Source organism: Oryzias melastigma, linkage group LG11 (assembly GCF_002922805.2).
Source record: "Oryzias melastigma strain HK-1 linkage group LG11, ASM292280v2, whole genome shotgun sequence".
In the NCBI taxonomy this organism is placed as follows: domain Eukaryota; kingdom Metazoa; phylum Chordata; class Actinopteri; order Beloniformes; family Adrianichthyidae; genus Oryzias; species Oryzias melastigma.
Genome location: NC_050522.1, coordinates 6598887 through 6624874, shown reverse-complemented (window position 1 = coordinate 6624874; position 25988 = coordinate 6598887). Strand labels below are relative to the sequence as shown.

Genomic DNA, 25988 nt, shown 5'->3' with positions numbered 1-25988 from the left:
ATCCCTCTCCCCTCTCCTGCCGCTCCACTGAGCTTTCCCTTCACAGAGCACATTTAATTATTCATTACCATGATTTATTTAGTTTTGCTCTACACAGGACCAGCAGTCTTCATCCTCCTGTCTCTAACTTTATTTTGCTCGTTCCTTCCCTCACTTGGGCCCTCATCTTCCTCACTACATCCCACTTTTTTTTCTGTCTTTTAAAAACATTTCTCCCCTTTTTCATCTTCCTTCTGCTTCCTCTCAGTAAAGCGGTGTCCTCTCCTCTCCCCTTAAATATTTCAAAACTCTTCTCCCATTTTCTTTTTTTTACTCTTTCTCGAAAGTCGTCCAAAAGTTTATAGTCCCACATCTCTTCATTTTCTCCCATCATCCCCGTCTTTTCCTACATTCTCTTTTTGTCTCTTCCTCACACTCATTAATCAGCTCTGTCATCCATCTCTTCCTTGTTTGGAGTCCCCATTTCTCGCAAAATCTGCCCCTGGCATTTAGAAGAAAGAGAGATCAAGAAGACGGATCCCTCCATGAGCTGTCGCTCAGTCGAGCAGCATCAGAGCTTTCTTCTCCGGATGGTTTTTGTACCACTCCAGTGCTCATTTGTTCTTTTTTGTTTTCATTTCAACTTCATCTTTTGCATCAAAAAATAAAAATAAAAACAGGGTATATAATAGATGTAAAGAAAAGACTGAAAAACAGATTATTTTAATGCTTGAATGGCTGAAGATGATACGTTTAAAGGAATGCTTCCACATCCGCATTGTCTTGACTTGAGCTCCATAATTGCATGACTTCAGATACCAGAATGCTTCTTCCTAACCACCATTTTCTCCCATTGGGTACTTGTAAGTTTAACCATTGCCTTTTCCTTTGCGACCAGAATGTATTTTATAGATCAGAAAGCCACCTGTCGTGTATTTTAAGGAATGTGCTCATACTCATAAAATCTCTGGTTTCTCTCATCTTCTAACCCCCCTGCTTGCCGTGGGATGCCTCCTTCTCCTCCTCTCCTGTCCCTCCCTTTCTGTTCATATCTCGACCCCCATGTCTCGCGTATGTGTGTCATTTACACGGGTGTCTGCAGTGCATGGTCAGTGGGAGGAGTGGTCGTCATGGAGTCTTTGCTCTGTGACCTGTGGGCGGGGCTCCAGGATGCGAACCAGGAAGTGTGCGGACGGAGGCGGGGTTATCACTTGCGAACGGCCAGAGGTTCAGACCAAACTCTGCAACATAGCGGTGTGTCCTGGTCAGTACCATCCTCATTAACACCAGAGCTCCTGTCTTTGAAGCATGACATTTTTTAATGTTCCCACGTCACTACAACCCATAACAATAATGCATTGTCATTGCAACTTCTGCATTTGCATGTATAATTTGTGTTCTGACATTCTTGCTGCTATAAAAACTGTTTAACTTTGTTTTCTTTACAAGCTTTCTGGGAAGAAAGAGGCTTTTTTTTCCCCTTTAGCCCTATCTAACCATTCCTATCATATTGGATTACAGGCATTTCTGAGACTCCTATCTCATTATCTGGATCCAAACATTCCGTACAAACCCATTTTATATGACTTGGTCCCTGTAGTTCCTCAACATTCCACTAGGGCAGAATCACGACTTTCCCTGCTCATTTCAAAATGGCTGCCTCCATGAAATCTGAAAAACACTTTTGGCAGGAAAAGTTTTTGCTAATTTTCAAAGCTTTACAATGAGAATAACTCATCAGTTGTTATTCAGTTCTTAAAATAACTACTAACTATTAATTAATTCATTAATTATAACTCAGTGAATTAGTGCTGGGCGATATGACGATAAAAAAGTGTTTATCGTGCCATTTCTCTTCTATCGTTTCTAATCTAATTTGATACATTTTTATGCCAAATATCTTATTAATTAGCCCAAGACAATTTCTTTGTCAGTGTGGACACAAAAAATGTATAAAAATAAAAATAAAGACAAATTAAAAAGAGATTTTTCGCAAAGAAGGTTTTGCGACATAAAGCTGCTTCACGTTCTTTGATTCACACTCACGCAGGTTTTACAACACGTGCAGAACGATGGACGCTCAACAGGTTAATGTTGTTTCCCCGGAGTTTAAACAGACAGATTCACTCACGCAGGCAGCACCAAGAAGAAGAACTTTCAGCAAAAGAGCGGTACGTCTATGATTTGGTTACACTTTTCATTCGTTCTAAGACGTACAACAATAAGCAGAAGACAGTAACATATAAGCAATGGAAGGAGGCTATTCCCACGCTGATGCTAACACAACAAACCCATCACTTAAAGTCCACAAAAATGAACATATGAGATTACAAAAAGTAAGAGATAAACCAAGCTGAAGAACAGAGCTGTGACAAGTATCTGAGCACTCGGATTCTCGCAATCTGCTCCTGAAAATGTAAGTAAAAAAAAATTTGCGACGTCCAAGTTTGCTGATTTGTGGTCTTTTTAAATACAGTAGAGTGTAGTAAAATATTTATCACTCTAGAATACAGAATAACGTTGGAGCCGAATTTGCCACGCGACTGACTTAAGTTCTGAAAAAAAAACTAATTGGCTTTAACATCTTGATAACTCTTCAACAGTTGACGCAATTGATGTAATTCTAGCAGAATTTTGTGCAAAAATGTGTTTTCTATTTAGAAACATGAAACTATTGTGCACTTTAAATGTGTTTTTCATAAAAAGTATTTTTTTTTCACAAATTCAGTTGAAATGCCATTGATTTTTGAAACAAATGTGAAGACTGCTGTCTATCAAGCACATCTGTTTTCACAATTTATTTTGCTACACTAAAACGTTTTTTGGTAACACTTTATAATAAGATTCCTTAACAAGCTTTGTTAACACATTAATAAGCATTATTAACATTCTTATAAGGTGTTGGTAAGACATTTATTGGTGTAATAAGCCTAATAAGGCTTATTAAATTCCTAAGTTAACACATTTACAAGCATTATTAATGTGTTAATATGATGCTTATTGTTACATTTATTACCATCGTATACGTGGAACAAATAAGTGTTAACAAGCTTAATAAGAATCATTAACAAAACTTGTTAACAGATTAGTAAGCCTTATTAATGTGTACGGTTCTTGTAAGACATTTAATAGCATTATAGATGTCTCACACTGACTTATGTGTTAATAAGGTTAATAAGAACCTTTAATAAACTAAAGGATTAATTTATTGCATTAATAATGTGTTAAATGATAGCAAAGTATTTATTAGCATTATAGGTGTCTTGGAAATACCTGATAGTGTTAATGAGAATATTGACTACTCAGTCAGACCATTGTCTTCTAAGACCATATTAGTAAACCGGTAGTAAGCTTAATAAATGTGTTAATAAACCTTGTTAACCATTTATTGATTGTTTTGCAGCACCTTATCTAAAGTGTGATCAAATCCATATTAGTAAACTGGTAATAAGCTTAATAAATGTATTAATAAACTTTGTTAACCATTTATTGAATTTTTACCATAAACAAGCACAAAGCATAAAACTTGTAAAATCATACTTTTTTATATACAATTGAAACAGAAATATTTATAAACATTCTGTAACAATAAAAACATCTGAAAATGTTTAAAGATTTTGTAAAATCACTTTCAAGCTTTAAATAACATTTTCAACAAGTGAGAAAAACTTTCTGAACTCTGAGACTCTAAACAGATGTTTACAAACAACTTTTCAAAAAACAAACTTTTAAAGGCAACAATAACACATAAAACCACAAAAATATTCCTCATTTTAACATCAGTGATTCACTATTTTCCAGTAAGAGTAACAAAATGCGCAGATTTCCTTTATTTAGCGCCAGTTATTTCTGATCAGAATCAAGTCGAAGTACAACAACTACCAGAACACCGTTACCCACAATGCATTGTTTTGTAGTCATATAGACGGCTTGAAGTCAGTTCGGCGCCAGATTTGCAGCAGCACCGCCTGGGTGGGCGCTTTCCCGCGATATTTTCATGATGATTGACAAGTAACGTAAGAGTCCAAAATACCCAACATGCACTGCAATCCAGGCGATCTTCTGCGCAGCGCCGCGTCCGCCTGCATGATCTCAAACACAGCTATTCTGACGACGGGTTCACACTGGAAATGGAGCGGAGGAAGCTTTTATTCGGCGTCCATGTTAACCTACGGCGTGGTCCTCTCCAGGCGTGGAGCGGCCCGGTCCTTCACGGAGGCCCGGACCGTGCAGCGGATCGTTTCGTCTGGTCTATTTTGTGCGCGAGCCGCGAGTGATCCGGGTCAATTTTTGGCAGGAAGTCACATCAACATACATGAGAAAATCCGGTTTATTTTCAAAATATAACCAATTTTTCACAATAAAACGCCGCGATTGAAAATTGCGATCATGTTTTCGTGTCTAAACAGACTGTAGAGACGAAAATAATCAACACACACACACACACACCCGGGCAAGCGATCACAGACACACAAAACAATCGCGTGGATTAAACACCCTCATGCTGTCCTTGGAAGACTGCTTCAAAAAAAAAAAAAAAAAAAACTATCTGGCTAACAGAGTTTATTAATACATTTATTAAGCTTACTACTAGTTTATTAATATGGATTTGATCACACTTTAGATAAGGTGCTGCAAAACATTTAATAAATGGTTAACAAGGTTTATTAACACATTTATTAAGCTTACTACCAGTTTAATAATATGATCTTTGTAGACAATGGTCTGACTGAGTAGTCAATATTCTCATTAACACTATCAGGTATTTGCAAGACACCTATAATGCTAATAAATACTTTACTATCATTTAACACATTATTAATGCAATAAATTAATCCTTAAGTTTATTAAGGGTTCTTATTAACCTTATTAACACATAAGTCAGTGCGAGACATCTATAATAATAATAAATGTCTTACAAGAACTGTAAGGATTACTAATCTGTTAACAAGTTTTGTTAATGATTCTTATTAAACTTGTTAACACTTATTTGTTCCATGTATACGATGGTAATAAATGTAACAATAAGCATCATATTAACACATTAATAATGCTTGTAAATGTGTTAACTTAGGAATTTAATAAGCCTTATTAGGCTTATTACACCAATAAATGTCTTACTAACACCTTATAAGAACATTAATAATGCTTATTAATGTGTTAACAAAGCTTGTTAAGGAATCTTATTATAAAGTGTTACCCGTTTTTTTCTTAATTGAGACCATTCAGTTATCTGTTACTTAAATTAGTCAGAAAAGAATAGCGGAAAATATATTTTATTGATGTATATAGTGATATATATGCGGATCGAATTTGAGACATTGGGTAAATAAAGGTCTTTTTTCTGAATACATTATAATATTTTTGCATCTTAGCTTAACGTTTCTTACTTACTAAATCACAGAAATGTAACATAATTTATACAATCTAAATCTTATTAAAATATATTGCATTATTTTTTTGTAGATTTCAACAAAGGTTTTAAAAAAACACCTTAATTCCAGAAGAAACTTGAATTTTCTTTAAGTTATTTGAGAGGTTAAGCATTAAGAGTTAAAGACTTAAAGAATTTGCATCACTTCACAGCTCATTTCATTTGTTTAAACTTTTCGTTAAAAAATGAAATAAACATTTTTTTCGTGTAATTTTTTTTTCTCAATAAATAAGACATTTGAAAGAGGTGAAAAATACTCCTAATGAAAATACATTTTGAATTTAAGATATATTTTTGGGACTTTGAGTATATGGTCACTCAGAATAAAGTGCAATGAAAACTTAATTTATTAATGCTGGGTTTTATTTACATATATTGTGTCCTTTTTAAAATGCTTCTTTTTGAATCTATCTTTTATTTTGTTTTTCCACTTTTTCTTAAATAACCCATGAAAAAAAAACATCTGATTTTGAGCATTTTTCTTTTAGCTGGTCTGTTTTGACGCTCAAACAGGCCTTCGCTACTGATTAGATATTCATCTATTGGCTCAGAGTTTGTTTCTCCCAGAAATGGGGATTTGGCTCGAGAGCTTAACTTTAGGACTTTTAAACAATGTTAATTAATCTTTTTATAATTTGAGCACATTTACTGTCAGACAGTAACAAACGAGGCTCCTCGAGTATTTTTTTTAATTCTCGCAACTCAGCTGTGGTTGTGAAGAAACAAGAAATTCCTGCATCCAGCTGGTAATCTAGAATAATAAAGATTTATTTTTGTTAGTTTGATGTTTATAAGTCACTACTCCATCCATATCAGCATTAAAGTCCCACTCCTATCATCTTTTGATCTACTTTCAAAGCATTTAATTATGATTATGCCGTAATTTTTGGCAAAATCAAAACTTGTGTTGTTTCCTAGAATATTTTGTCCACACAGGGGCAATAGTTCGCAAAAAAATTGCCTATTAGTTGTGAGCAGATTGGTTGGCACAGAGTAAGCCCTTCCTCATTTCCCATCATCCATCTGTTTACACACTCTCCTGCTAGCATACAGGCTCTGACCAATGAGTTCTATATCACTAGAGATGACATGCTAGCTTGTTGCGTAGGCAAACTTGGACGCCATGTTGGAATGGTATAGATGTCTGTTTACTGTTGCTGTACAATTGTACAGACAGATCTGGAAAAACAAGACTGTGACTTTTCACTTGTAAATAATACTGTCAGCTGATAAAGAGAACTTATAAAAAATATTTTGGGAAGATCTGAGTGAGTTTACGCTCAATAATGAAAGTTTTGGCTAATCTTGTGGCTTTAGACTTTGCTCTGTTTCCTCGTTTTCTGGCAGTACTACCAATCTTTTTAGTTTTATGGAGGATGGCCGAGGTATTTGGCGTGGTATTGAACCCAAACTGCCTTCCCGCGGTGCCTGAATTCTGATAGAGGGTAGATGGGATTCAGTTGTAAAATGGGAGCTGAATGAATTTGCCGCCGCGGCGTTGCATCGCGACAGACTCCAGCTCGATAATAAGTCCTGACTGCTGCATCCTTTAAACGGGACGCTGCCTGGACCTCGCTGCTCCACAGCCGTGGATGGAGTGCTCGCTGAGCCCTCTCGCCCGTCCGTAGGGCCATCGGGACCGGCGGGACTATCAACCAGGTTGCACTCTTCTCAGTTGGCTCTGACCGCATTGTGCCGTTCTGGGCGCAGGCTGGCCCATATACAACAGGCACTAAAATTAAACATTTTATGGTGAGATTACTGTGTCTGCTAAGCCATGTCTCATTGTTTTTATACCATTCCAATATGGCAACGCTCTTTACATATCTTGGACAATAGTGAAAACCATGCGTGCCATCTCTACCAATATATAACTCATTGGCTCTGATACTCCCAATCTAACTTTACCGGTGCAACAAAATGGCGAGCAATATCTGAGCTATCCAGCCCTACAATTTTAATAAGGAAAATAAGGATGTTAATGGATCCATCTGTCTAAAAGTGGATAGATCAGAACGGACTAAGCGGGGAGCTTGTAATATCTACAAGCTTTTTCAAAGGCATTTTTGCTTCTGATTCTCCACGATTTATATGAGGAAATAAAAAAATAATCGAGTTTTAATCTTAATTTTCTATTACATATGTCCTCCATCTCGAGAAAGACACAAAAACACAATTTCTATTGGAGTGGGTCTTTAAAACTCAGACTTTATAACAAAGAAGTTTTCTGTCAGGAGATTTGCATTAGTGGTATAAATGTTAGATTGACTAGGACTAGGATCCTATCAAATGGTTTCCTTATAAAAGATGTAGTTTGTCTGGAATACTTTTTCCATTGCTGGCTTGTTTCAGACTTCTGAGAGTTCTGCCATGAAGAACTTCAATTAGCGTCCTTGAAATTACATGTTTCCACCAAACCTGGTCAAAAGAGTGATAAGGAACCTTTCTTAGGTCTGCTGTCTGACCGTAGCACAAGACTTTTCTTCCGTTCGTCTGAGACAATCCAGCTGAAACGTATCTATCAGACTGGAGAGAAACGTCTCAGCAGAGACTAAGATAATGGACCCGACCTGGAGCGAGATTTGAACAATGAGTTTAACTCAAGAAACTTTTTAGACTCAGACACTCAGACGTAAAAGCTCACATCAGTTAATTTCATAAAGACTTTCCAGAGACTAAAAGCAAAATATGTTTATAATTTCGGTACTTTCAATTCTGCATTCAAAATGTCCAACCAGAAGAACACTTACACTGAAAGCATTACCAGCACAAAACAATGTCAGTTTAAGCGATTTGAATTGGTCTTGTTTTCTCTGCTGTCAGGCTGTAAATGGATTCTATGCTGAAATAAAGACATAAATGGATGCAGAGATATTAAAGCATCACAGAGTTCATAACAAAAGTGGTAGGTGCTTTCTGATTAATAGCCTTTTTTTTCCTCTGGAATTGATTTCAGTCCGAGTGAGAGTGAGTTTGCGTGGTGTGTAATCACTCACTGCCTGAGAAATTATCGCAGAGTAGGTGCTTTTTATTTAGTAAGTCTAAGGCAAAGGATTCGCCATCATTTACCACTTGATCAGGAATGCTGCAGCAGAACTTGAAGCTGGAATGGAGCTTCATCATCATTTTGCCCCCTGACTCATAATTTGGACCTTACTTTTATGCATTTTGTTTTTGAAAGCAGATTTTTTTTTTTTTTGGATGTGGTCAGTAGTTTATTAAAAGGTAGCTCCAGCTTTTTCCACAATAAGAGTCTGTGAAGTCATACCTCAAAGGAGGAGCAATAAAGCGATGGAATTATCTTGATAGTCCCTTAAGATAGTTTGCCCTGGCTATGATGAAAAGGGGGCAGTTTGGTAGAAAGGCCAAGCTCTTCCTCTCAGGACCTTGAGGAAATTTGAGTATATATTATTTTCTGTATCACAATAACTTCAGTCTGCTTTTGGGAGTTCAAAAGCAATTTTCCTTTGCAATGGGGAATATTAGTATTATCCTTGCATGGCACAAATGACCATGGAGAAGAAAGCTGCAGAGCAAATGTGTTCAAGTCAAGGCCCGGGGGCTCGCTGGGTATTTACATCCGGCCCGCCAGATCATTTCATATTTTCGTTATTAACGGCCCGATGTTATCTTGTGCTGGTAACACACTGCAACACATTTTCATTCCCAACTCGTCACATATTGACGCACTGTTACGGACCTTCTGTGTGAAAATGTATGTTTTGGGTGTCCCTAACTTAAATCAAGGTTTCCCAACCTCCAGGCTGAAAACCGGTTCTAATCTGGTACTGGGACGTGGACCGCACCAGTATCCCAACTTTAACCTTAACCCAGTACTGGACAGTCGGTACTGGACGTGGCTCAGTACTGGTTCCGGACGCGGACCAGGCTAGGGTTAGGGTACCGGTGTGGTCCAAGTCCCAGTACTAGACCGGTACCAGTATCCTAACCCTAACCTCAGCCAGGTGCTGGACAGTTGGTACTGGATGTGGATCAGCAATGGTTCCAGACACTGTACCAGACATGGACCAGACTAGAGTTAGGGTACATATGTTTTCCAAATCCCAGTACCAGACCGGTACTGGTCTCCTAACCTTGACCGGTACCAGACAGTCAGTACCTGATGTGGATCAGTACTGGTTCCGGATGTGGTACCAGAAGCAGAAAAGGCTAGGATTAAGGTACCAGTACCAGCCACAGCAGAGGTTCAGTCCACGTTAAAATTGTAGTTTTAGTGTTCAATAAATGTTTATCCTGTTTGGTCCGTGACCTAAGGTGTGTTTGGGATTTTGGCCCCTTATGTAATTGAGTTTGACACCCCTGCTGTATAGGTCTGGGTATATTTGTATCTGTGTATTATTTTGTATAGTATAAATATACAGTTTTACACTTTACCCAAGTTTGGTTGAGTAAAAGATGACTTTATCTCAAAAAGGTATAATATATTTTCATGTTTCAACAGTTTAAACTTTTTGCTGTTTAAAGCTTTAGTCACATGCACATGGACGGGTACTGCGGGTTATTGGATTGTCCGGGCACATACAAGTCGTAGAGGAGTGACTACATCTTAAGGGAAGTACAGATATGTCATGCAGTTCCCTTAAGGCTTAGGCAGCCAGCTTAAGAGAGATCATAAAAATGGAACATACCATTGTTGTCCCTATGGTGAGTGTATAGTTGGGTTCACTCTGCCCTTGATAACTTGCGTTCAAGCAATAAAAAGTCTTTGTAAATCTGCGTACATCCACATATACACACTGACCGTAGCATAATTCATATTGATTTACAAACTTTTTTATAGACATAAGTGACAAACACCAATTTTACTGTACAAATTTTTGTGCTTTTATGTGCAACTAGAATTTATGAGCTGATAACCGCACTGCTTTTTTCATTATTCCTTTTTTTTCTTTTATTTTTGGTGCACTCCATTTTTCAAACAGCTCACTCTTTATACCTGACTGTGTGTGTTATGTCATCCTTCCACAGCAACACGTTTGGTCCGAGCTTTGGTATGCTGCACAAGTCTTACACAGCATGACACGCCACACAATCAAGATAATATGTTTGCAGAGAAGCACTTCCCTTTCCCTTTTTACTGAAGGTCTTTCTCTTCACACAAGTTCTTGATCAAAAATAAATTCTGGTGTTTTTGTTTCTCCGTATATTTTTGGTGGATCCACTATGATTTCACTGCAATACTATTATCCCAAAGGAAAATATAGGGTCAAACCAAGACCAAAATTGATAAATGAAACATTTGACTACTAATGCTGTGATTCCACAAATTGGTTTAAGTGCAGAACTGGGAGCAGATTTGAGTTTAAATATAGAACCTCATTATTTCAGAGCAGGTACTTAATTTGGAGTAATGTTCGTTGTTTCTTGATTTTGCTGTCAAATATCTCCTCCTCAGGTCATGAACTCAGGGTCAAATTGATTCTTGTAAGCGTTCTATGCAATGTGCTTTGAAGAAGCTTAAATGAGATACAAAATCTCTTTGAAAAACCTTATTTCATCTCAGAAAATATTGATGTTAGACTTCAAAGATCATCATTTGGAATGCATAAAAGGGAAAAACAATATGTGACTTCATTATTTCCTGTATTGTACGGCCGGTGTTGTATTGCTACAAATCACATTTTTTCTCAAGTGAAAGGAAATCGTTTTTTTTGTAAAAAGCTTTTGATGCATGGTAAGAGTCTTAGAATTAACCTCCTGTATTATTTTTTTAAAGAAATTTGAATGACTTAATGTTTTGGTTTATGAAATAGTTTTCGTCCTGTTAGCGGTAATTTTTGCAGGTTTCTTTCTTTGCATGTTCTCCTTGTGTGGGTTATTTTCACGCACTGGTTTCCTCCTAGAGTCCAAAGACATAAGTCTTGAGTTAATTGATGATTTTATTTTGTTCCTATTGTGTGAATATGTGTTTTTGTGTGGCCCTGTGATGGACATCCAGCTTTTACCCTGCCGTCGTCAAACAGAAACTATGTGGGTTCAGATAATGTCACAACCCCAAAGCAACAGTCACACGAGGCGATAGATAGATAGATAGATAGATAGATAGATAGATAGATAGATAGATAGATTTGATAAGATACGATATGATAGATAGATAGATAGATAGATAGATTGGATAAGATATGATATAATAGATCGAAAGATAAGACGACAGATACGATATGACAGATACGATACGATGGATAAGATACGACAGATTCGACATTACAGATACGATAGATACGTTACGACAGATACGACATGACAGACACGACACGATAGATAAGGTACGACAGATACAACATGACAGATACGATACGATACATATGATACGACAGATACTGCATGACAGACACGAAACGATAGATAAGGTACGACAGATACAACATGACAAATACGATACGACAGATACGACATGACAGATACGATACGATAGACACAATACGACAGATACGACATGACAGATACGATACGACAGATACGATACGACAGATACGACATGACAGATACGATACGATACATACAATACGACAGATACGACACAAGAGATAAGATACGAAAGATTCGATACAATAGATAGATCGATAGATACAATGCGATAGATAAGATATGACATATAAAATACGACATTCATGATATGTTAGATAAGATACGTCAGACACGATACGACAGATACGATAGATAAGATACGATAGATACAATAGATAGATAGATAAGATAGATAGATAGATAGATAGATAGATAGATAGATAGATAGATAGATAGATAGATAGATAGATAGATAGATCAATAGATCAATAGATATGATTAGATAGATAGATACAACAAGGATAAATAGTATGATAGGATAGACGGATGTGATCGGATAAGGTTAAACAATATGGATATATATGATATGATAAGGATAGATAGATATGATATGATAAGGATAGATAGGTGTGATAGGATATGTATAGACAATAGTATAGTTATGATGAGGACAAATGGATACGATATGACACGATAAGGATAGATACGATAAATGGATGGCTGGAGAGACAGATGGAGGGACAGACAGACTTTATTGCAGACATACAAAAGACACACACACTCATAAAAAAAAACAGGCATGTTATCCTTTAAGTAAGGAGTCATACCGAAGTTGTAAGTAAGCAATAAAATAATTATTTTTACAGAAACATTTAGGTGACACATACATTTATGCATGTGATTTTTTTAGAACAGTGCAGTATGTTGACTTGGAAGACACAAACAGTTCTGGCACTGGTCCCTCTGGGTCTGAAACGTGCAATCATAGACTTTTTATTGAAAGTGGTCGTCAAAGGCGGTGTGAACATAGCTTGAGAAGGAATAAGCATTTTTGGGAAATGGATGGATGAGTTAGTGTAATTTTAGTTTTTTTTAGTTTCAGCTGTAAAAATATAAATGCTTTTTCACTTAAGTGATAAAAGAAACTTTTTTTTCATTTTGGTTGATCTGTTTTCTTACTGTGTAAACTAAACAGAGCTGATAGTCCAGAGTTATGCATAACCTTGAGTTAAAGCTAAAGTGTTGTACCTCTCTAAGTGCATTATGGGCAGAGAAAAAGTGAAAGTACTCTGTGTGAACTCTTTCAAACAAGTAGTTATTTCATAACATGATGAAATATTTATGATATCTGTGGATTGTGAAGTGGGCTGTGTTTGTTGTTTGCATTTAAGGACAAATACTGTGAAATGGATTTTTCTTCCTTCTTCCCTTGTGCGCGACATGTTTTCTGCTGACTTTTTCCTCTCCAACAGTCACTCTCTTTCTTAAACCTGCCTATTTATACTCATTTATCCTTCTGTCTTCTATTTTATCCACCTCGTCCTCATTCTCTGTCAAGTGGAAGGCCAGTGGTTGGAGTGGGGGCCCTGGTCGAGATGCAGCGTGACGTGTAACCCGGGCGTCCAGCAGAGGCAGCGGCGTTGCAGCGCGTCGGTGCACGGCTGGGCTGAGTGTAAGGGTCCCCATCAGGAGAGCAGAGAATGCGCCAACCCATCATGCAGCGGTAAGACGTCCAAATGAATCCTGAGGATTCACCCTCACATGCTCGAAAACCCCATTATTCAAAGATAGCACATGCATTTTCAGAAGGCGTGCTCCGGCTCGTCTCTGATTCATGGTCCGCATATGAGTAATTTGTGCTTTGGGACCCAATTTGGTAAGTTTGGTAAGTTTGCAGAAAGGGGCCTGGGAGGTTTTAATGAGTCACGACCCAAATTGGGATCAACTTCACTTCCTCTCTCAACTCACAATAAAAAAAATATTTTTAAAAAGCTTCCCTCGTCTTATCATCTTTTGGTTTCTTTAAAAGCGTTCCCAGTCGTCTATTAATTATGATTATACCGTTTTTAACCAAAATTAAAAAATATCATTTCAAGAACATTTTGCAGAGTAGCAGTAGTTCATGAGAGATTCACCTCTGAGTTGAAACTCTAAAGCAGTATTCCAAGGAGGTTTGAGCTATTCACTTATGTGACCATTCCTCTGAAAACCTGCAGTCTGAGCATCAGCCCCACAAAGTGAGAACAGCCCCATCCAGGAAAAATCTGTGCTGCCAGAATCCCCCCTCAGCTAACACATACAGCTAACCCATTTTCTCTGCTCAGCTAGCAGTGCTCAGTCGCTAATTTTGCCGCTCAGGTGGCGGTGCTCAGTGGCTAACTTTCCCGCTCAGCTAGCGGTGCTCAGTGGCTAACTTTGCCGCTCAGCTAGCGGTGCTCAGTGGCTAACTTTGCCGCTCAGCTAGCAGTGCTCAGTAGCTGACTTTGCTGCTCAGCTAGTGGTTCTCAGTCGCTAACTTTGCCGCTCAGCTAGCGATGCTTAGTGGCTAACTTTGCCGCTCAGCTAGTGGTGCTTATTCGCTAACTTTGCCACTGTCACTAGATCAGTTAGTGGTCCTCAGCCACTAACTTCGCTGCTCAGCTAGCAGTGCTCAAGCGCTAACTTTGCTGTTCAGCTAGTGGTGCTCAGCCGCTAACTTCGCCGTTCAGCTAGTGGTGCTCAGTTGCTAACTTAGCCATTCAGCTAGCGGTGCTCAGCCGCTAACTTCGACATTCAGCTAGCGGTGTTCAGCTACTAACTTCGCCACTCAGCTAGTGGTGCTAAGTTGCTAACTTTGGCATTGTCACTAGATCAGTTAGCGGTCCTCAGCCACTAACTTCGCTGCTCAGCTAGCGGTGCTCAGTTGCTAACTTTGCTGTTCAGCTAGTGGTGCTCAGCCGCTAACTTCGCCGTTCAGCTAGTGGTGCTCAGTTGCTAACTTAGCCATTCAGCTAGCGGTGCTCAGCCGCTAACTTCGACATTCAGCTAGCGGTGTTCAGCTACTAACTTCGCCGCTCAGCTAGTGGTGCTCAATCGCTAACTTTGCCACTCAGCTAGTGGTGCTCATTCGCTAATTTTCCCGCTCAGCTAGTGTTGATCAGTTGCTAGCTTTGCTGCTCAGCTAGCGGTGCTCAATTGCTAACTTAGCCGTTCAGCTAGTGCTCAGTTGATAACTTTACTGCTTAGCTACTAACTTCGCCGTTCAACTAGCGGTGCTCAGCCGCTAACTTTGCCGCTCAGCTAGCAGTGCTCAAATGCTAAGTTAGCCGTTCAGCTAGCAGTGCTCAAATTCTAACTTAGCCGTTCAGCTAGCAGTGCTCAAATTCTAACTTAGCCGTTCAGCTAGCAGTGCTCAAATTCTAACTTAGCCGTTCAGCTAGTGGTGCTCAGCCGCTAACTTTGCTGCTCAGTTAGCGGTCCTCAGCTATTAGCTTCACCGCTCATTGAGGTTGTTTGTTTTTGTGGGTGAACTGCAGACATACTGCTGAAGCTGGCTCTAGGATGATGTCATGAAATGGGCGACATCCACAAGCAGTGATAGACAGAGCCTCATAGGTCAATGTGTATTATTGATAAAACTCACAAAAATAACAAATAGTTCATAAATATTTTGTAAGTTAGTGGTCCAAAGGTAATATATGATTATATATGGATATGGTTTACTCTGGCAGATTTAAGAAAAGCCCGGCGTAGGCCCTTTAAGATTCATTTTCTTTATATACAGTAAGTTTTCCATCATCTGAAAAAAAATCACACATGTTGCAACCCATCAAAAACACAATTTTCCTTGATATGAGTTTTGAGTGTGCTACATCTCAACAAGTATATACATATATAATTGTCTGCAGGAGGTAACTGGGGCAGCTGGAACCACTGGAGCCTCTGCAGTAAGACGTGTGACAGCGGGTGGCAGCGGCGCTTTCGTTTGTGTGAGGGCACGGGACCACAAGGTTACCCGTGTGACGGCTCGGCAGAGGAGGTCCGCTCGTGTAACGAGAAGAAGTGCCCTGGTTAGTCCAGTTTTTCCTTTTAATGTTCATTTATACCATAAAAACATGTTTTTTTTTTTTGTCTAATGTACGTTTAAGTCTTTATTCCTTTTTATAATCGAATACATGTATGTGCTGCATTATTTCTGTCTTGTCGAGCACCATTTGCTGTGATTCTTTACTCGTCTACTTTTTGTCTTTAAATCATCATATTAATTTTGGATGTTCCTGTCATGTGAAACCCAGAATTCCACATTTCTGCTTTATGTTCCAAATTTGATTGCTCTTTTTATAATGTTTTCTGATTGCTTAAGGATGAGACGGTCAACGTGCTGGCTTCTTTTATCACTCCCATGTTAGAGTGAAGTCTCATTGAGGAACTACAAATGATGAACCTCTAAAAGTTGCATCCACAGCTTTGTTTTTTTGTTTTTTAAGGCTCTCAAACCTCTTTTACAAAAGACAAAGGCATTTTCTGTTAGGATTCCAGGAGAACATCATATGGTATTTTCATCCCCGGTTTTTTGCTCTTTGCTCTCTGTCCCTCTTCATCTCTCTGCATCTGCCTCTGCCAGCGCTCGTCTCCCCCCTTGGAATATCTTCAGAGCACTCCTCTGTTTTTTCATCAGGGTTGGGAAAGACGGGGAGGGGGGGGACATGAATAAAAAGAAGGGATGAGATGAAGAGGGAATGAGATACTGCACTGAGGCAATGTCACTGGCAGAGAGCACTGAGAATTGAACAAGGGGGAGAGGATTGGAGCTACTGCAGGAGAGCATAGATTTGTATCTTGTTTTTGTGCCTCAGTGTCTATTTTTTATTTATTTATTCTTCTTTTCGACGAGTAGTTTCGTGAACGTTTTTTTCTTTGCCTGCAAGGCTGGGGCACATTTTAATTTGTGTTTCACATCAACAGCTCCTCATGAGATATGCAAAGACGAACACCTCCTCTCCATGTCATGGAAAAGAGCCTCGGCTGGAGAAACCGTCTACAACAAGTGTCCAACAAACGCCACTGGTTAGTCCCTCCATGTCCTACATTCGCTTTTCACATCCCACCACGCAAGTTTATAACTTTGTTTTAGACATTTAAAATATTTCAACAGGTTTTAAGATGTTTTAACTTCTCTTTTTCTCAAATTTTTATAGTCGATCATTTTTGGTCTCATGGAGGGATAGGATTTTTATTAAAAATCACTTTAACAAACATTTGTTTATTGTGTGTTAATAAGACATTATTACCACAATAAGCTGTTTATTAACATACTAAGACAGAATAATTAACATCTAAAATGAGATCATTGTCCACAAAGGACATATTAATAAACTGCTTAAAAGCTTAACAAATGTTTTATCTTTGTCAGCATTATATTGAATGTTTTTAGCACCTCATTTATACCAAAACTTGATTTATGAAAAAAAAAGTCAATTTTCTTTGTTATTTTTCAAGAGGAACTGGCTGCAGACATAATCGGCCAGAATTGGAAGTGCCTCCATATTGCATGAAAAAACACTTTTTTTCATGTTTTTTTAAGATAAACTTTCCCTCTAAAACTTTTTTTGTAAAGGCAACTGTGGCAGTTTTCATTTATTCAAATTTTTAAGGTTTAATAAAAGATGTTAAAATACTAAAAAAGACTTTAACTGGCAACTCCGTTACGTCTTTTTTTAAATTTTTTAAAAGCTTTCTGTACAATTCTGAACACTTTTGTTGATTTTTTTTCTGCCCATTTTAAACTCATATTTCCCACTTAATCTTTATTTGTAGAAGTGACTGTGACAGTTACGTTCATTCAATTTTTAAATTTTAATAAAAAAGATTATTTACAATTCTAAAAAAAAAACTTTGTTTTACGTGGGGACTCAAACAGTTGCGTCTTTTTTAATCTTTAATAAAAGCTTAATGTTTTTTGTGCCCATTTTAAGCTAATCTTTCTCTCTAAAGCTTTATTTGTAAAGATGACTGTAACGCTTAGTGTTAATTCAAATTTATAACGTTTAATAAAATATTGTACAATTCTAAAAAAAAAAAAAAACTTTATTTTAGCTGGCGACTCTAACGGTTATGTCTTATTTAAACTTTACTAAAAGCTTTTTGTACAATTCTAAACACTTTGGTTCATGTCTTTGTTCCCATTTTAAGCTAATCTCTCCTTCTAAAACTTTATTTGTAAAGGCCGCTGTAACAGTTAGTGTTCATTCAAATTTACAAGCTTTTATAATAGATTTTACAATTCTAAAAACTATATTTTAATTGTTTACGTCTTTTATTAAGCTGTAATTGAAACTTTTTGTGCAATTCTGAACACTTTTTAAAATGTTTTTGTGCCTGTTTCAAGCCAATCTTACCTTTTAAAACTTTATTTGTAAAAGCAACTGTAACAGTTAACATTCATTCAAATTTTAAGCTTTAATAGAAGATGTCAGAATCCTAAAATACTTTCAAAGTGTCAATTTTGAAAAGGCTAATTTTTTATATTTCAAGACTTCTAATTGATTTGTAAATATATAAATAAAAAAACAACCGTCTGCAAATAGCAGATCTGTGATAAACAAGAATGATTAACTCCCTTTTTTTACACCTTCAAAATAAAGCACTTTTTTTTAAGATAAAAATGAACATTTTCTCACTTTTCTCTCTTGTTTAAAGTCTCAAAGTTCAAACCCTTACTGAAAAATGAATCCAGAATTTTAGAATAAGAAACAAAGATCTGATTGTAATTGAAGATAACACTAAGCACAAACAGAAAAAAAGGTTTTAAAGAAGTAAAACAAAAAAAACCTTATTCCTCCTAAAGTTAAATAATTTCCTGTTGTCATCTTGTCTTCTGCAGCCAGGTCCCTCTCAATTCTTTTGTTCAACTGTAACAAAACTATTTTAAATTCAATAAATGCTGACAAGTTAAACTGGCATTCATTTTCATAATTTTTTAAGCAAAAATTTTCAATTTATGTTCTAAAAATAGATGCTGGGTTTTATGAGGATTTATTCAAATTTAAACCTGAACTAAAATTGTATTTTTTTCTTTCACAATTTGTTTTAAAATTAATAATTTCCACTTATTACATCGGTTTCTTGTCAAAAATCAAAATTAACTACAATCAGGTACATAAAAACAGAAAAAATTCAAATAATTTGCTTGGAACTAACAAAAAATACATATAAATGGGCTGTAAAATGTTTAATTTTGAATTATTAAGTCTACTTTTTATGTTTTTTTAAATGTTTGTGTGGTAGTCTTCGTTTGTAAATTTTGATAGAATTTAGAGTTAATTAAATACGAGTTGATGCATGGATGATAATTTAGCTACTACGTAATGATTTTTGTAAAGATTAGTGTTATTTTTTTCTTTTTTTTAGGATCTGTTTTTGCAGATAGTCCAATTTTGGACTTACTTAGTGAACCAAAGCAGAACTGTCCTTTGTCCCTCTACAACATTTAAAGTTTTTGCTTCACTTCGTCCAGTTTTACACAAAACTAAAGAGATTGTTCAGCTGTGAATTCTCTCAGAGGCAAAACGTGGCTTAGAAGGACCATTAAGAATGTCGGGTTCTGCACACGCTGCCAGCTGTTTCAAACTCAAATCACACATAACAGATCACCTGCCAAAAACTAAATTATATGTTCAAGAATTACAGTTGATTTTTAAGTCAAAGTGCTCTATTTAATTAACCGAGAAACTTGACAGTTAATTGGTGTGTCACTCACTGCGTGGAAAAGAAAAACAGTTAACGCCTTTCAAAATTCATTTTGCCAATCTCCATTAATGTCTTACATCTGCAAGGGGAAATAATCAAGCTGAAAAAGAAATAGACGTTTCAGCAGCTTCAGATATTTATTATTTTTTTACAAAATTATTTTGCTGGAAATGTGACTTAAATATGATTTAATTTATTTAAAAAGTTAACATTTAAATGATGATATTTGCTTTAACACTTTCATGCTTGAATGAATTCCTAATTATATATAATATATATTTTTCAGTGTTTTTATTTTTTATTTTTTTTACTTTCAAGGTTATGCTAAATTAAGTGGATTAAATGCTACGCTGTGAATTAGCGACCTGCAGTGTGAAGGGGTTAATTTATAAAATAAATAAAAAAATATAATATTCTTTCAACAACAAAAACATATATATATACTGCTTAACATTATGTTAAAGTATACAATTCAAATCAAATGAAACAATATAGACACAAAGGGTAAACAGAACCTTCAAAATAAACTAAAGACTTAACCAAAGTTCTTCTAACCAAGAGAACCAGTGTTGGGGTAACAAGTTACTGTAATTTAATTACTTTTGTCAGTAACATATACATATACATACCCGGGATAATGCAAGTATGATGCCAGTAATGTATCATTATTGTAGATTTCAGAATCAAGCTAATAGAAAGGTAAAAATCAGCATTATTGCTTGATTTTGCATGTTTTTTATAAATGAATAATCAGTTATTTGACTTTATTTTATCCGTCTCCCTCCTCTCATTTCTTAGGATCTGCTAGTCGTCGTTGTATGCTGGACAATAACGGAGTTGCTTTCTGGGGTCCTCCGAGCTTCGCCAGATGCGTCTCGCTTGAATATAGATATTTACATTTATCTGTAAGTTCCTTTTTTTATCAAATAAATTGCAGGACTAACTTTAACTTGTCCATCCTGATGTGAAAACCTGTTTTTAACTCTTTTTTATTCAATTTCAAGTCTTTTTTTATTTAAAAAAATATAGTTTTTCGATGTTTCCACTAACCACAAGTGTACTTTTTTTTCCTTAAAGTTTGCTCAAAAATAGAGGAGTAATAATGTCTTTACTCAAGGTTTGCCACTATCTCTAATTAGCTTTTCCACAGCTTTGCACTTACACTTATCAATTAATGAACACAGCTAATGAATGTGTTCATCAGGGAGACTCTTTTCCTGCTCCGTGAACTTCAACCTTTCCCATCTACTCCATGATGGTGGAGGGAGATAAGGGTCAGGGATTATGCATGACAGAACTGATTGCACCCTTAGCTTCTGTTCCAGCCTTTCATTAACACCAGGACTCTATAATTAATTTTCTCTGATTGTTACCATCTTCTGTTTTTTTTTTCTTCTGTATCTGTCACTCAACTCTCCTTCTTGTACTTTCTATCCACATTTAACATTCGCAGATTGGCTTTTTATTTCAGCTCTGCTTGGAATTGCCTCGCAGAAACATACTCTTCTTGGAAAATAAATATAGCTTGGATGGCAGCACATGCTGTTCCGAAGTATCTGCATAAGCAGTAGCTGTTTATAGGCTTACATTTTCCCTGTCATGTGTACTAACCTGTAGTTTTCTATGTGTGTCGACAGAAAACCTGATAAAGTTGAAATTGTGACCCATCAAACCACAAGAATGTTTTCTGCCTTGTATGTTGCATGAAATTTGCCTGAAAAAGGGGGGTTTTATTTTTATACAAACAAAAAAGAGCTCCAGGAACATATATTTACAATCAAAGTTCTTGTTTCTGTAGATTCTAGCAGCCTTTTGTGTTTTCTTGATGTCTTTTTTTTCCGGCTGCTGCAGCAGACTCCATCCGCTGACAATAGCCTTCGGAAGCCGGAGCCAATGCTGTAATTTCCATAATAGAATTACGCCTGGTTTTAAATCAGGGCTTCCTGCATTGAAGGTCAAGGCCATTCAATATTGGTTTTCAGGACTGTGTCCCGTGGGTTCCAGGATTATTATTAATTTCCAGAATCTTTTAATGAAAATGTGTACAGTAGATGATAAAACCTCATAAGCAGATCAGCTCGTTTTTCCAAGCAAGAGTGATGGCCAAGGTAAAGCATTATCTCCTCTTTAAAGACCTGGAAAAGCTGTCAACAGTATTACCTTTGACTGCATTACAGATTCAGTATTTTCTGCATAATATGGGGCACACCGGATTATAGAATAGTTCTGCCACGTTTAGTCGACTAATCAACGACAAATCGACTATTAAAATAGTCGACGACTAATTTAATAGTCGATTTGTCGATACTTTATATTATATGGAGTCAGAGTGTAGTAAAGTTGAAAGTTATAATAGCATTCTGCTAGCTTTTTGAACTATTTTGGTATTTGTCAAGGTTTTTTAGGCTATTTTGGATTTTAGCTAATATTTCAGCTACATGCTAGCTGTTTTGGCTAATTCAGGATTTTTCCAGTTTGTTTAGGATAATTTGGACTTTAGCTAGTATTTCAGATGCATGCTAGATATTTTGTCTAATTTAGGATATTTTCATTTTTTTTAGACAAATTTGGAGTTCAGCTGATATTTCAGCTATTTTGGATAATTTTAGATTTTTTCTTTTTTTTAGGCTAATTTGGATTTAAGCTAATATTCCAGCTGCATGCTAGCTGTTCTTGCTAATTCAGACCTTTTTTAGGGTATTTTGGAGATTAGCTAATATTTCAGCAACATGCTAGCTCTTTTGGCTAATTTAGTTTTATTTGAGTTTGTTTAGGCTAATTTGGACTTTAGCTAGTATTTCAGCTGCATGCTAGATATTTTGGCTAATTTCGGATATTTTCATTTTTTTAGGCTATTTTGGATACATTTTTATTTTTTCATTATTTTAGGCTAATTTGGATTTAAGCTAATATTCCAGCTGCATGCTAGCTATTCTTGCTAATTCAGACTTTTTTTTAGGGTATTTTGGGGATTAGCTCATATTTCAGCTACATGCTAGCTGTTTTAGCTGATTTAGTTTTTTTCAGTTTTTTAGGCTACTTTAGCATTTAATATTTTAGCTGGCTATCAGTTTCAATGATTTTAGCTATTCTTTTCAGCATCTTCAGCTATCATCACTAGCATTTTAAACGGCCAAATTCAGCTTACAGCATTCACATTAGCATTATCGCAGGTAATGCTATATATCTAGATTTTAGTTTAAAGCTAATGGCATTAAGATGTGTGCTGTACATTCAGTTCGCGCATGACCAATATATATATATTTATATATAAAACAATTTTAACAGAATATGCTTCTCAAATTTGCTTCAACATCACGACCAGAATTGATACATAAGTGAGGAACTCCAAATTTTTGGTGCACTGTTGTGTTTTGGAAAAACAAACAAACAAACAAACAAAAAAAAAGTGTGCCTTATGGTGTGGAAAATATGGTACTGGTGCTGTGTCTTTTTTCTGGATTTACTTCAATGCAGTACAAAGTATTTTTCAACCAAATATAGTAATAATAGTTTGTATATCTATCCATTTAGATACATATAACCAATTCACTATACCTTCAATGTTTTTCCCTCACAAAAAGGTAAATGTCTAACTGCTTGCACCAGTATAAGGCTTTTGGTTTTGATGTAAAGATTTCAAAGTTTTCATGAGTGATTTTCTGCTTACAAATGCTATCTGTAAAGTGGCCACTTTTCTGTATGTTACCATACACTTCTCTGGCTTGTAATTGGCTGAACACACTTGATCCAGGTAATCAGTCATGAGCAAGCCTGGAAAACATGACACAGCGGCCCTTGAGGTCTGGAGTTGCCCACCCCTGCTTTATACCTCAGATGCTTTTTAAAATTTCTTTTTTTTATCAGGCAGAACTAAAACTTGTTCCTGTTTGTAACTTCTTTACCTTCCGACATGTTGTAGTTACGAGAGCATCTCGCGAAGGGTCAGAGGACCCTGGCCGGGGAGGGCATGTCTCAGATCGTACGGAGTCTCCTGGAACTCTTGCAGAGGAGGAGCTACTACAGTGGCGACCTTCTCTTCTCCACGGAGATCCTACGAAATGTGACGGACACCTTCAAAAGAGCAACCTACATCCCAGCTCCCGACGACGTGCAGGTGGGCACAGAAAACCTTTCAATCAAAAACTATTGCTGATCAAATGCCATATGATTTCATGACATTTCTTTTTTTCTTTATGTTTAGAAATTCTTTCAGGTTGTCAGCCACATGTTGGACTTAGAAAATCTAGAGAAATGGGAGGACGCTCATCAGGTGTGTGAGAAGATTTCATGTTGTTTTCAGATTTTGGTCTTTCTACTTTACCTATTTCTTCAATATAAATACATATAATATCTTATTTCAAAACATAACGACTTTTTCACAACAGAAATGTACATTTGAGGGTTGTTGCATTCCATGCATTCATGAAAACTGTGCTCTTGGTCTATTTAACATGTTCTTGTGGCATTTTTCTCATGATAACGACATATAAAAAAAAATAAACTTAAAAATGCATTTAAAAAGTATTTCTTTATCGTTGTGAATCAGACAAAAGATTGTATTTGTGATGTAGAAAATTCACTGGGAGGTTTATTAGCTCCATTCTGATATATCCACTTGTTGACTGGGGTGTACCCTCACTCTAACCTGACACTGAGCCAGATGCGGTACCGGACCCGAACTGTTACCAGAGTGAACCCAGTCCAGTACCGTGACTTGTTGCACACAGGTAACCAAACCTGGTACTGCTACCTTAAACCTAACCCAACACTGAACCAGATGTAGTACTGGACCAGAACCAGTACCAGATGGACGCAAACCGGACATGGTACCGGAGCACATAAGCTGAGAGCTCTCAGTTATGGGAGACCGGAAGAGGGACAGGGTTGCTTTGAGCCAGTGGCCACACCCACAACTTGGAAGAGAACCTTGTCCAGTACCGCAAATCGTAGCGCACCGGTACCCAAACCTGGTACCGGTACCCTAACTCTAACCCAGCACTGAGCCGTCTGGTACAGACCTAAACTGTTACCAGACGGACGCGATAGTGGAGCACGTAAACGGAGAGTTCTCATTCATGAGTGATGGGAAGAGGGGCAAGGTTGCTCTGAGCCAGTGGCCACACCCACAACTTGGAAGGGAACCCAGTCCAGTACTGTGACTTCTTGAGCACAGGTAACCAAACCTGTTACTGGTACCTTAAACCTAACCCAACACTGAACCAGATGTAGTACTGGACCAGAACCAGTACCAGACGGATGCGAACTGGACACGGTACCGGAGCACATAAGCTGAGACCTCTCAGTTATGGGTGATGGGAAGAGGGGTAAGGTTGCTCTGAGCCAATGGTCACACCCACAAGTTGAAGGGAAATTATTAATGAACTCTGCAGAAACTATGTCCTGGAAAACAACAAAGATTTTTTAAAAATTGCCTAAAAAGAGGTATAATTATAATTAAAACACTACTGTGAACGCTTTCACAATAGATGGGCCGTTAAAGATGATCGGAGTGGCACTTTAAGATGAGCTCTATGTCATCTGGACCCAAATAAAATATTTAAAGAAAGACAAATGGTCATGGTTATGGCTAACAACCAGGCAGTCAACTACTAAAGACATTGTTTTAGTTGTTCAAAGATGTTACATCTAAATTCCTAACAACCATTTTCACTGGTTTACATTTTTTCTCTCACAGGTCGCTCCCGGTGCTGCTCTGCTGATGAGGATTTTAGAAGATTTTATTCACCTCATTGGCGAAGCCCAAAAGCCTTTTCAGAGTTTCTTAGTGGTGACGAATAACCTCAGTGAGTCAAAGTCTTTGGCACTAATTAATCAATGTTTGGTGACTTGTACTTTTGTATCTTTGGTTTTTGGTGTTTTGATCTTCTCTTTCACGTCCTCTCTTGTTTTGGAGCTTTCACTCCAGGCGTTAACAGCTTTTCGCTATCTCTATTTGCTCAGTGGTAACCATCCAGAGAGAGCCCGTATCAGCGGTTTCCAGTGATATCAACTTCCCCATGAAAGGCCGGAGGGGAATGAAGGACTGGGCCAGAACCTCGGAGGATAAGCTCTACATCCCGAAAAAAGTTTTCACCAGTCCGACTGAAGGTGAGCGTCTCATTTTGTACCTGAGCCGCTGTGGATTACTTTAGATCTTCCCATTTTTGCCCCTAATCTGCTCTGATCATTGAATGGATTTACAGTTTTTACTTGTTTCTACATGCGCAGGAATATTCAAAGCTACCATTTTGTGTGTGCAGTTTCTGGCTGCTATTAATTTTGCTGCATTGCTTACATGCTGCCAAATCAGTTATGTGAGCTATGTTATTGCATGGACCCAAAAATCATTTAATTCAGGCAAGCGTTATAGCTTGTACTTCTCATTAAGGTGAAATTAGCACTGTGCTAAATGTAAATCAACCAGAGGGCAGGCAATGTGGGCCTGAAGTTAAATACTGTGTGTGAAATGTTCGCTCTTGGCTTGTTTGGGGAAAGGCTGTAAACATAAGTGGATACAGCTTTCCTATTGTTTTTC

The 25988-nt window shown here is 37.1% G+C and overlaps 1 protein-coding gene across 21 annotated transcripts in view; it reads left to right on the top strand.

The window, feature by feature from the left end:
• The window catches only part of adgrb2 (adhesion G protein-coupled receptor B2), a 346501-nt gene that overhangs the window by 172529 nt on the left and 147984 nt on the right, over positions 1-25988 (top strand). For 19 of the 21 annotated variants that reach the window (XM_036214184.1, XM_024293574.2, XM_024293665.2 and 16 more), the window contains 9 exons: positions 1082-1243; positions 13281-13445; positions 15610-15771; positions 16667-16768; positions 20249-20355; positions 23373-23567; positions 23655-23723; positions 25149-25257; positions 25415-25561. In XM_036214184.1, coding sequence (XP_036070077.1) covers positions 1082-1243; positions 13281-13445; positions 15610-15771; positions 16667-16768; positions 20249-20355; positions 23373-23567; positions 23655-23723; positions 25149-25257; positions 25415-25561 — 1218 coding nt within the window. The remainder of the gene's footprint in view (positions 1-1081; positions 1244-13280; positions 13446-15609; positions 15772-16666; positions 16769-20248; positions 20356-23372; positions 23568-23654; positions 23724-25148; positions 25258-25414; positions 25562-25988) is intronic. The other 2 variants (XM_024293674.2, XM_024293614.2) reach the window with 1 other exon arrangement.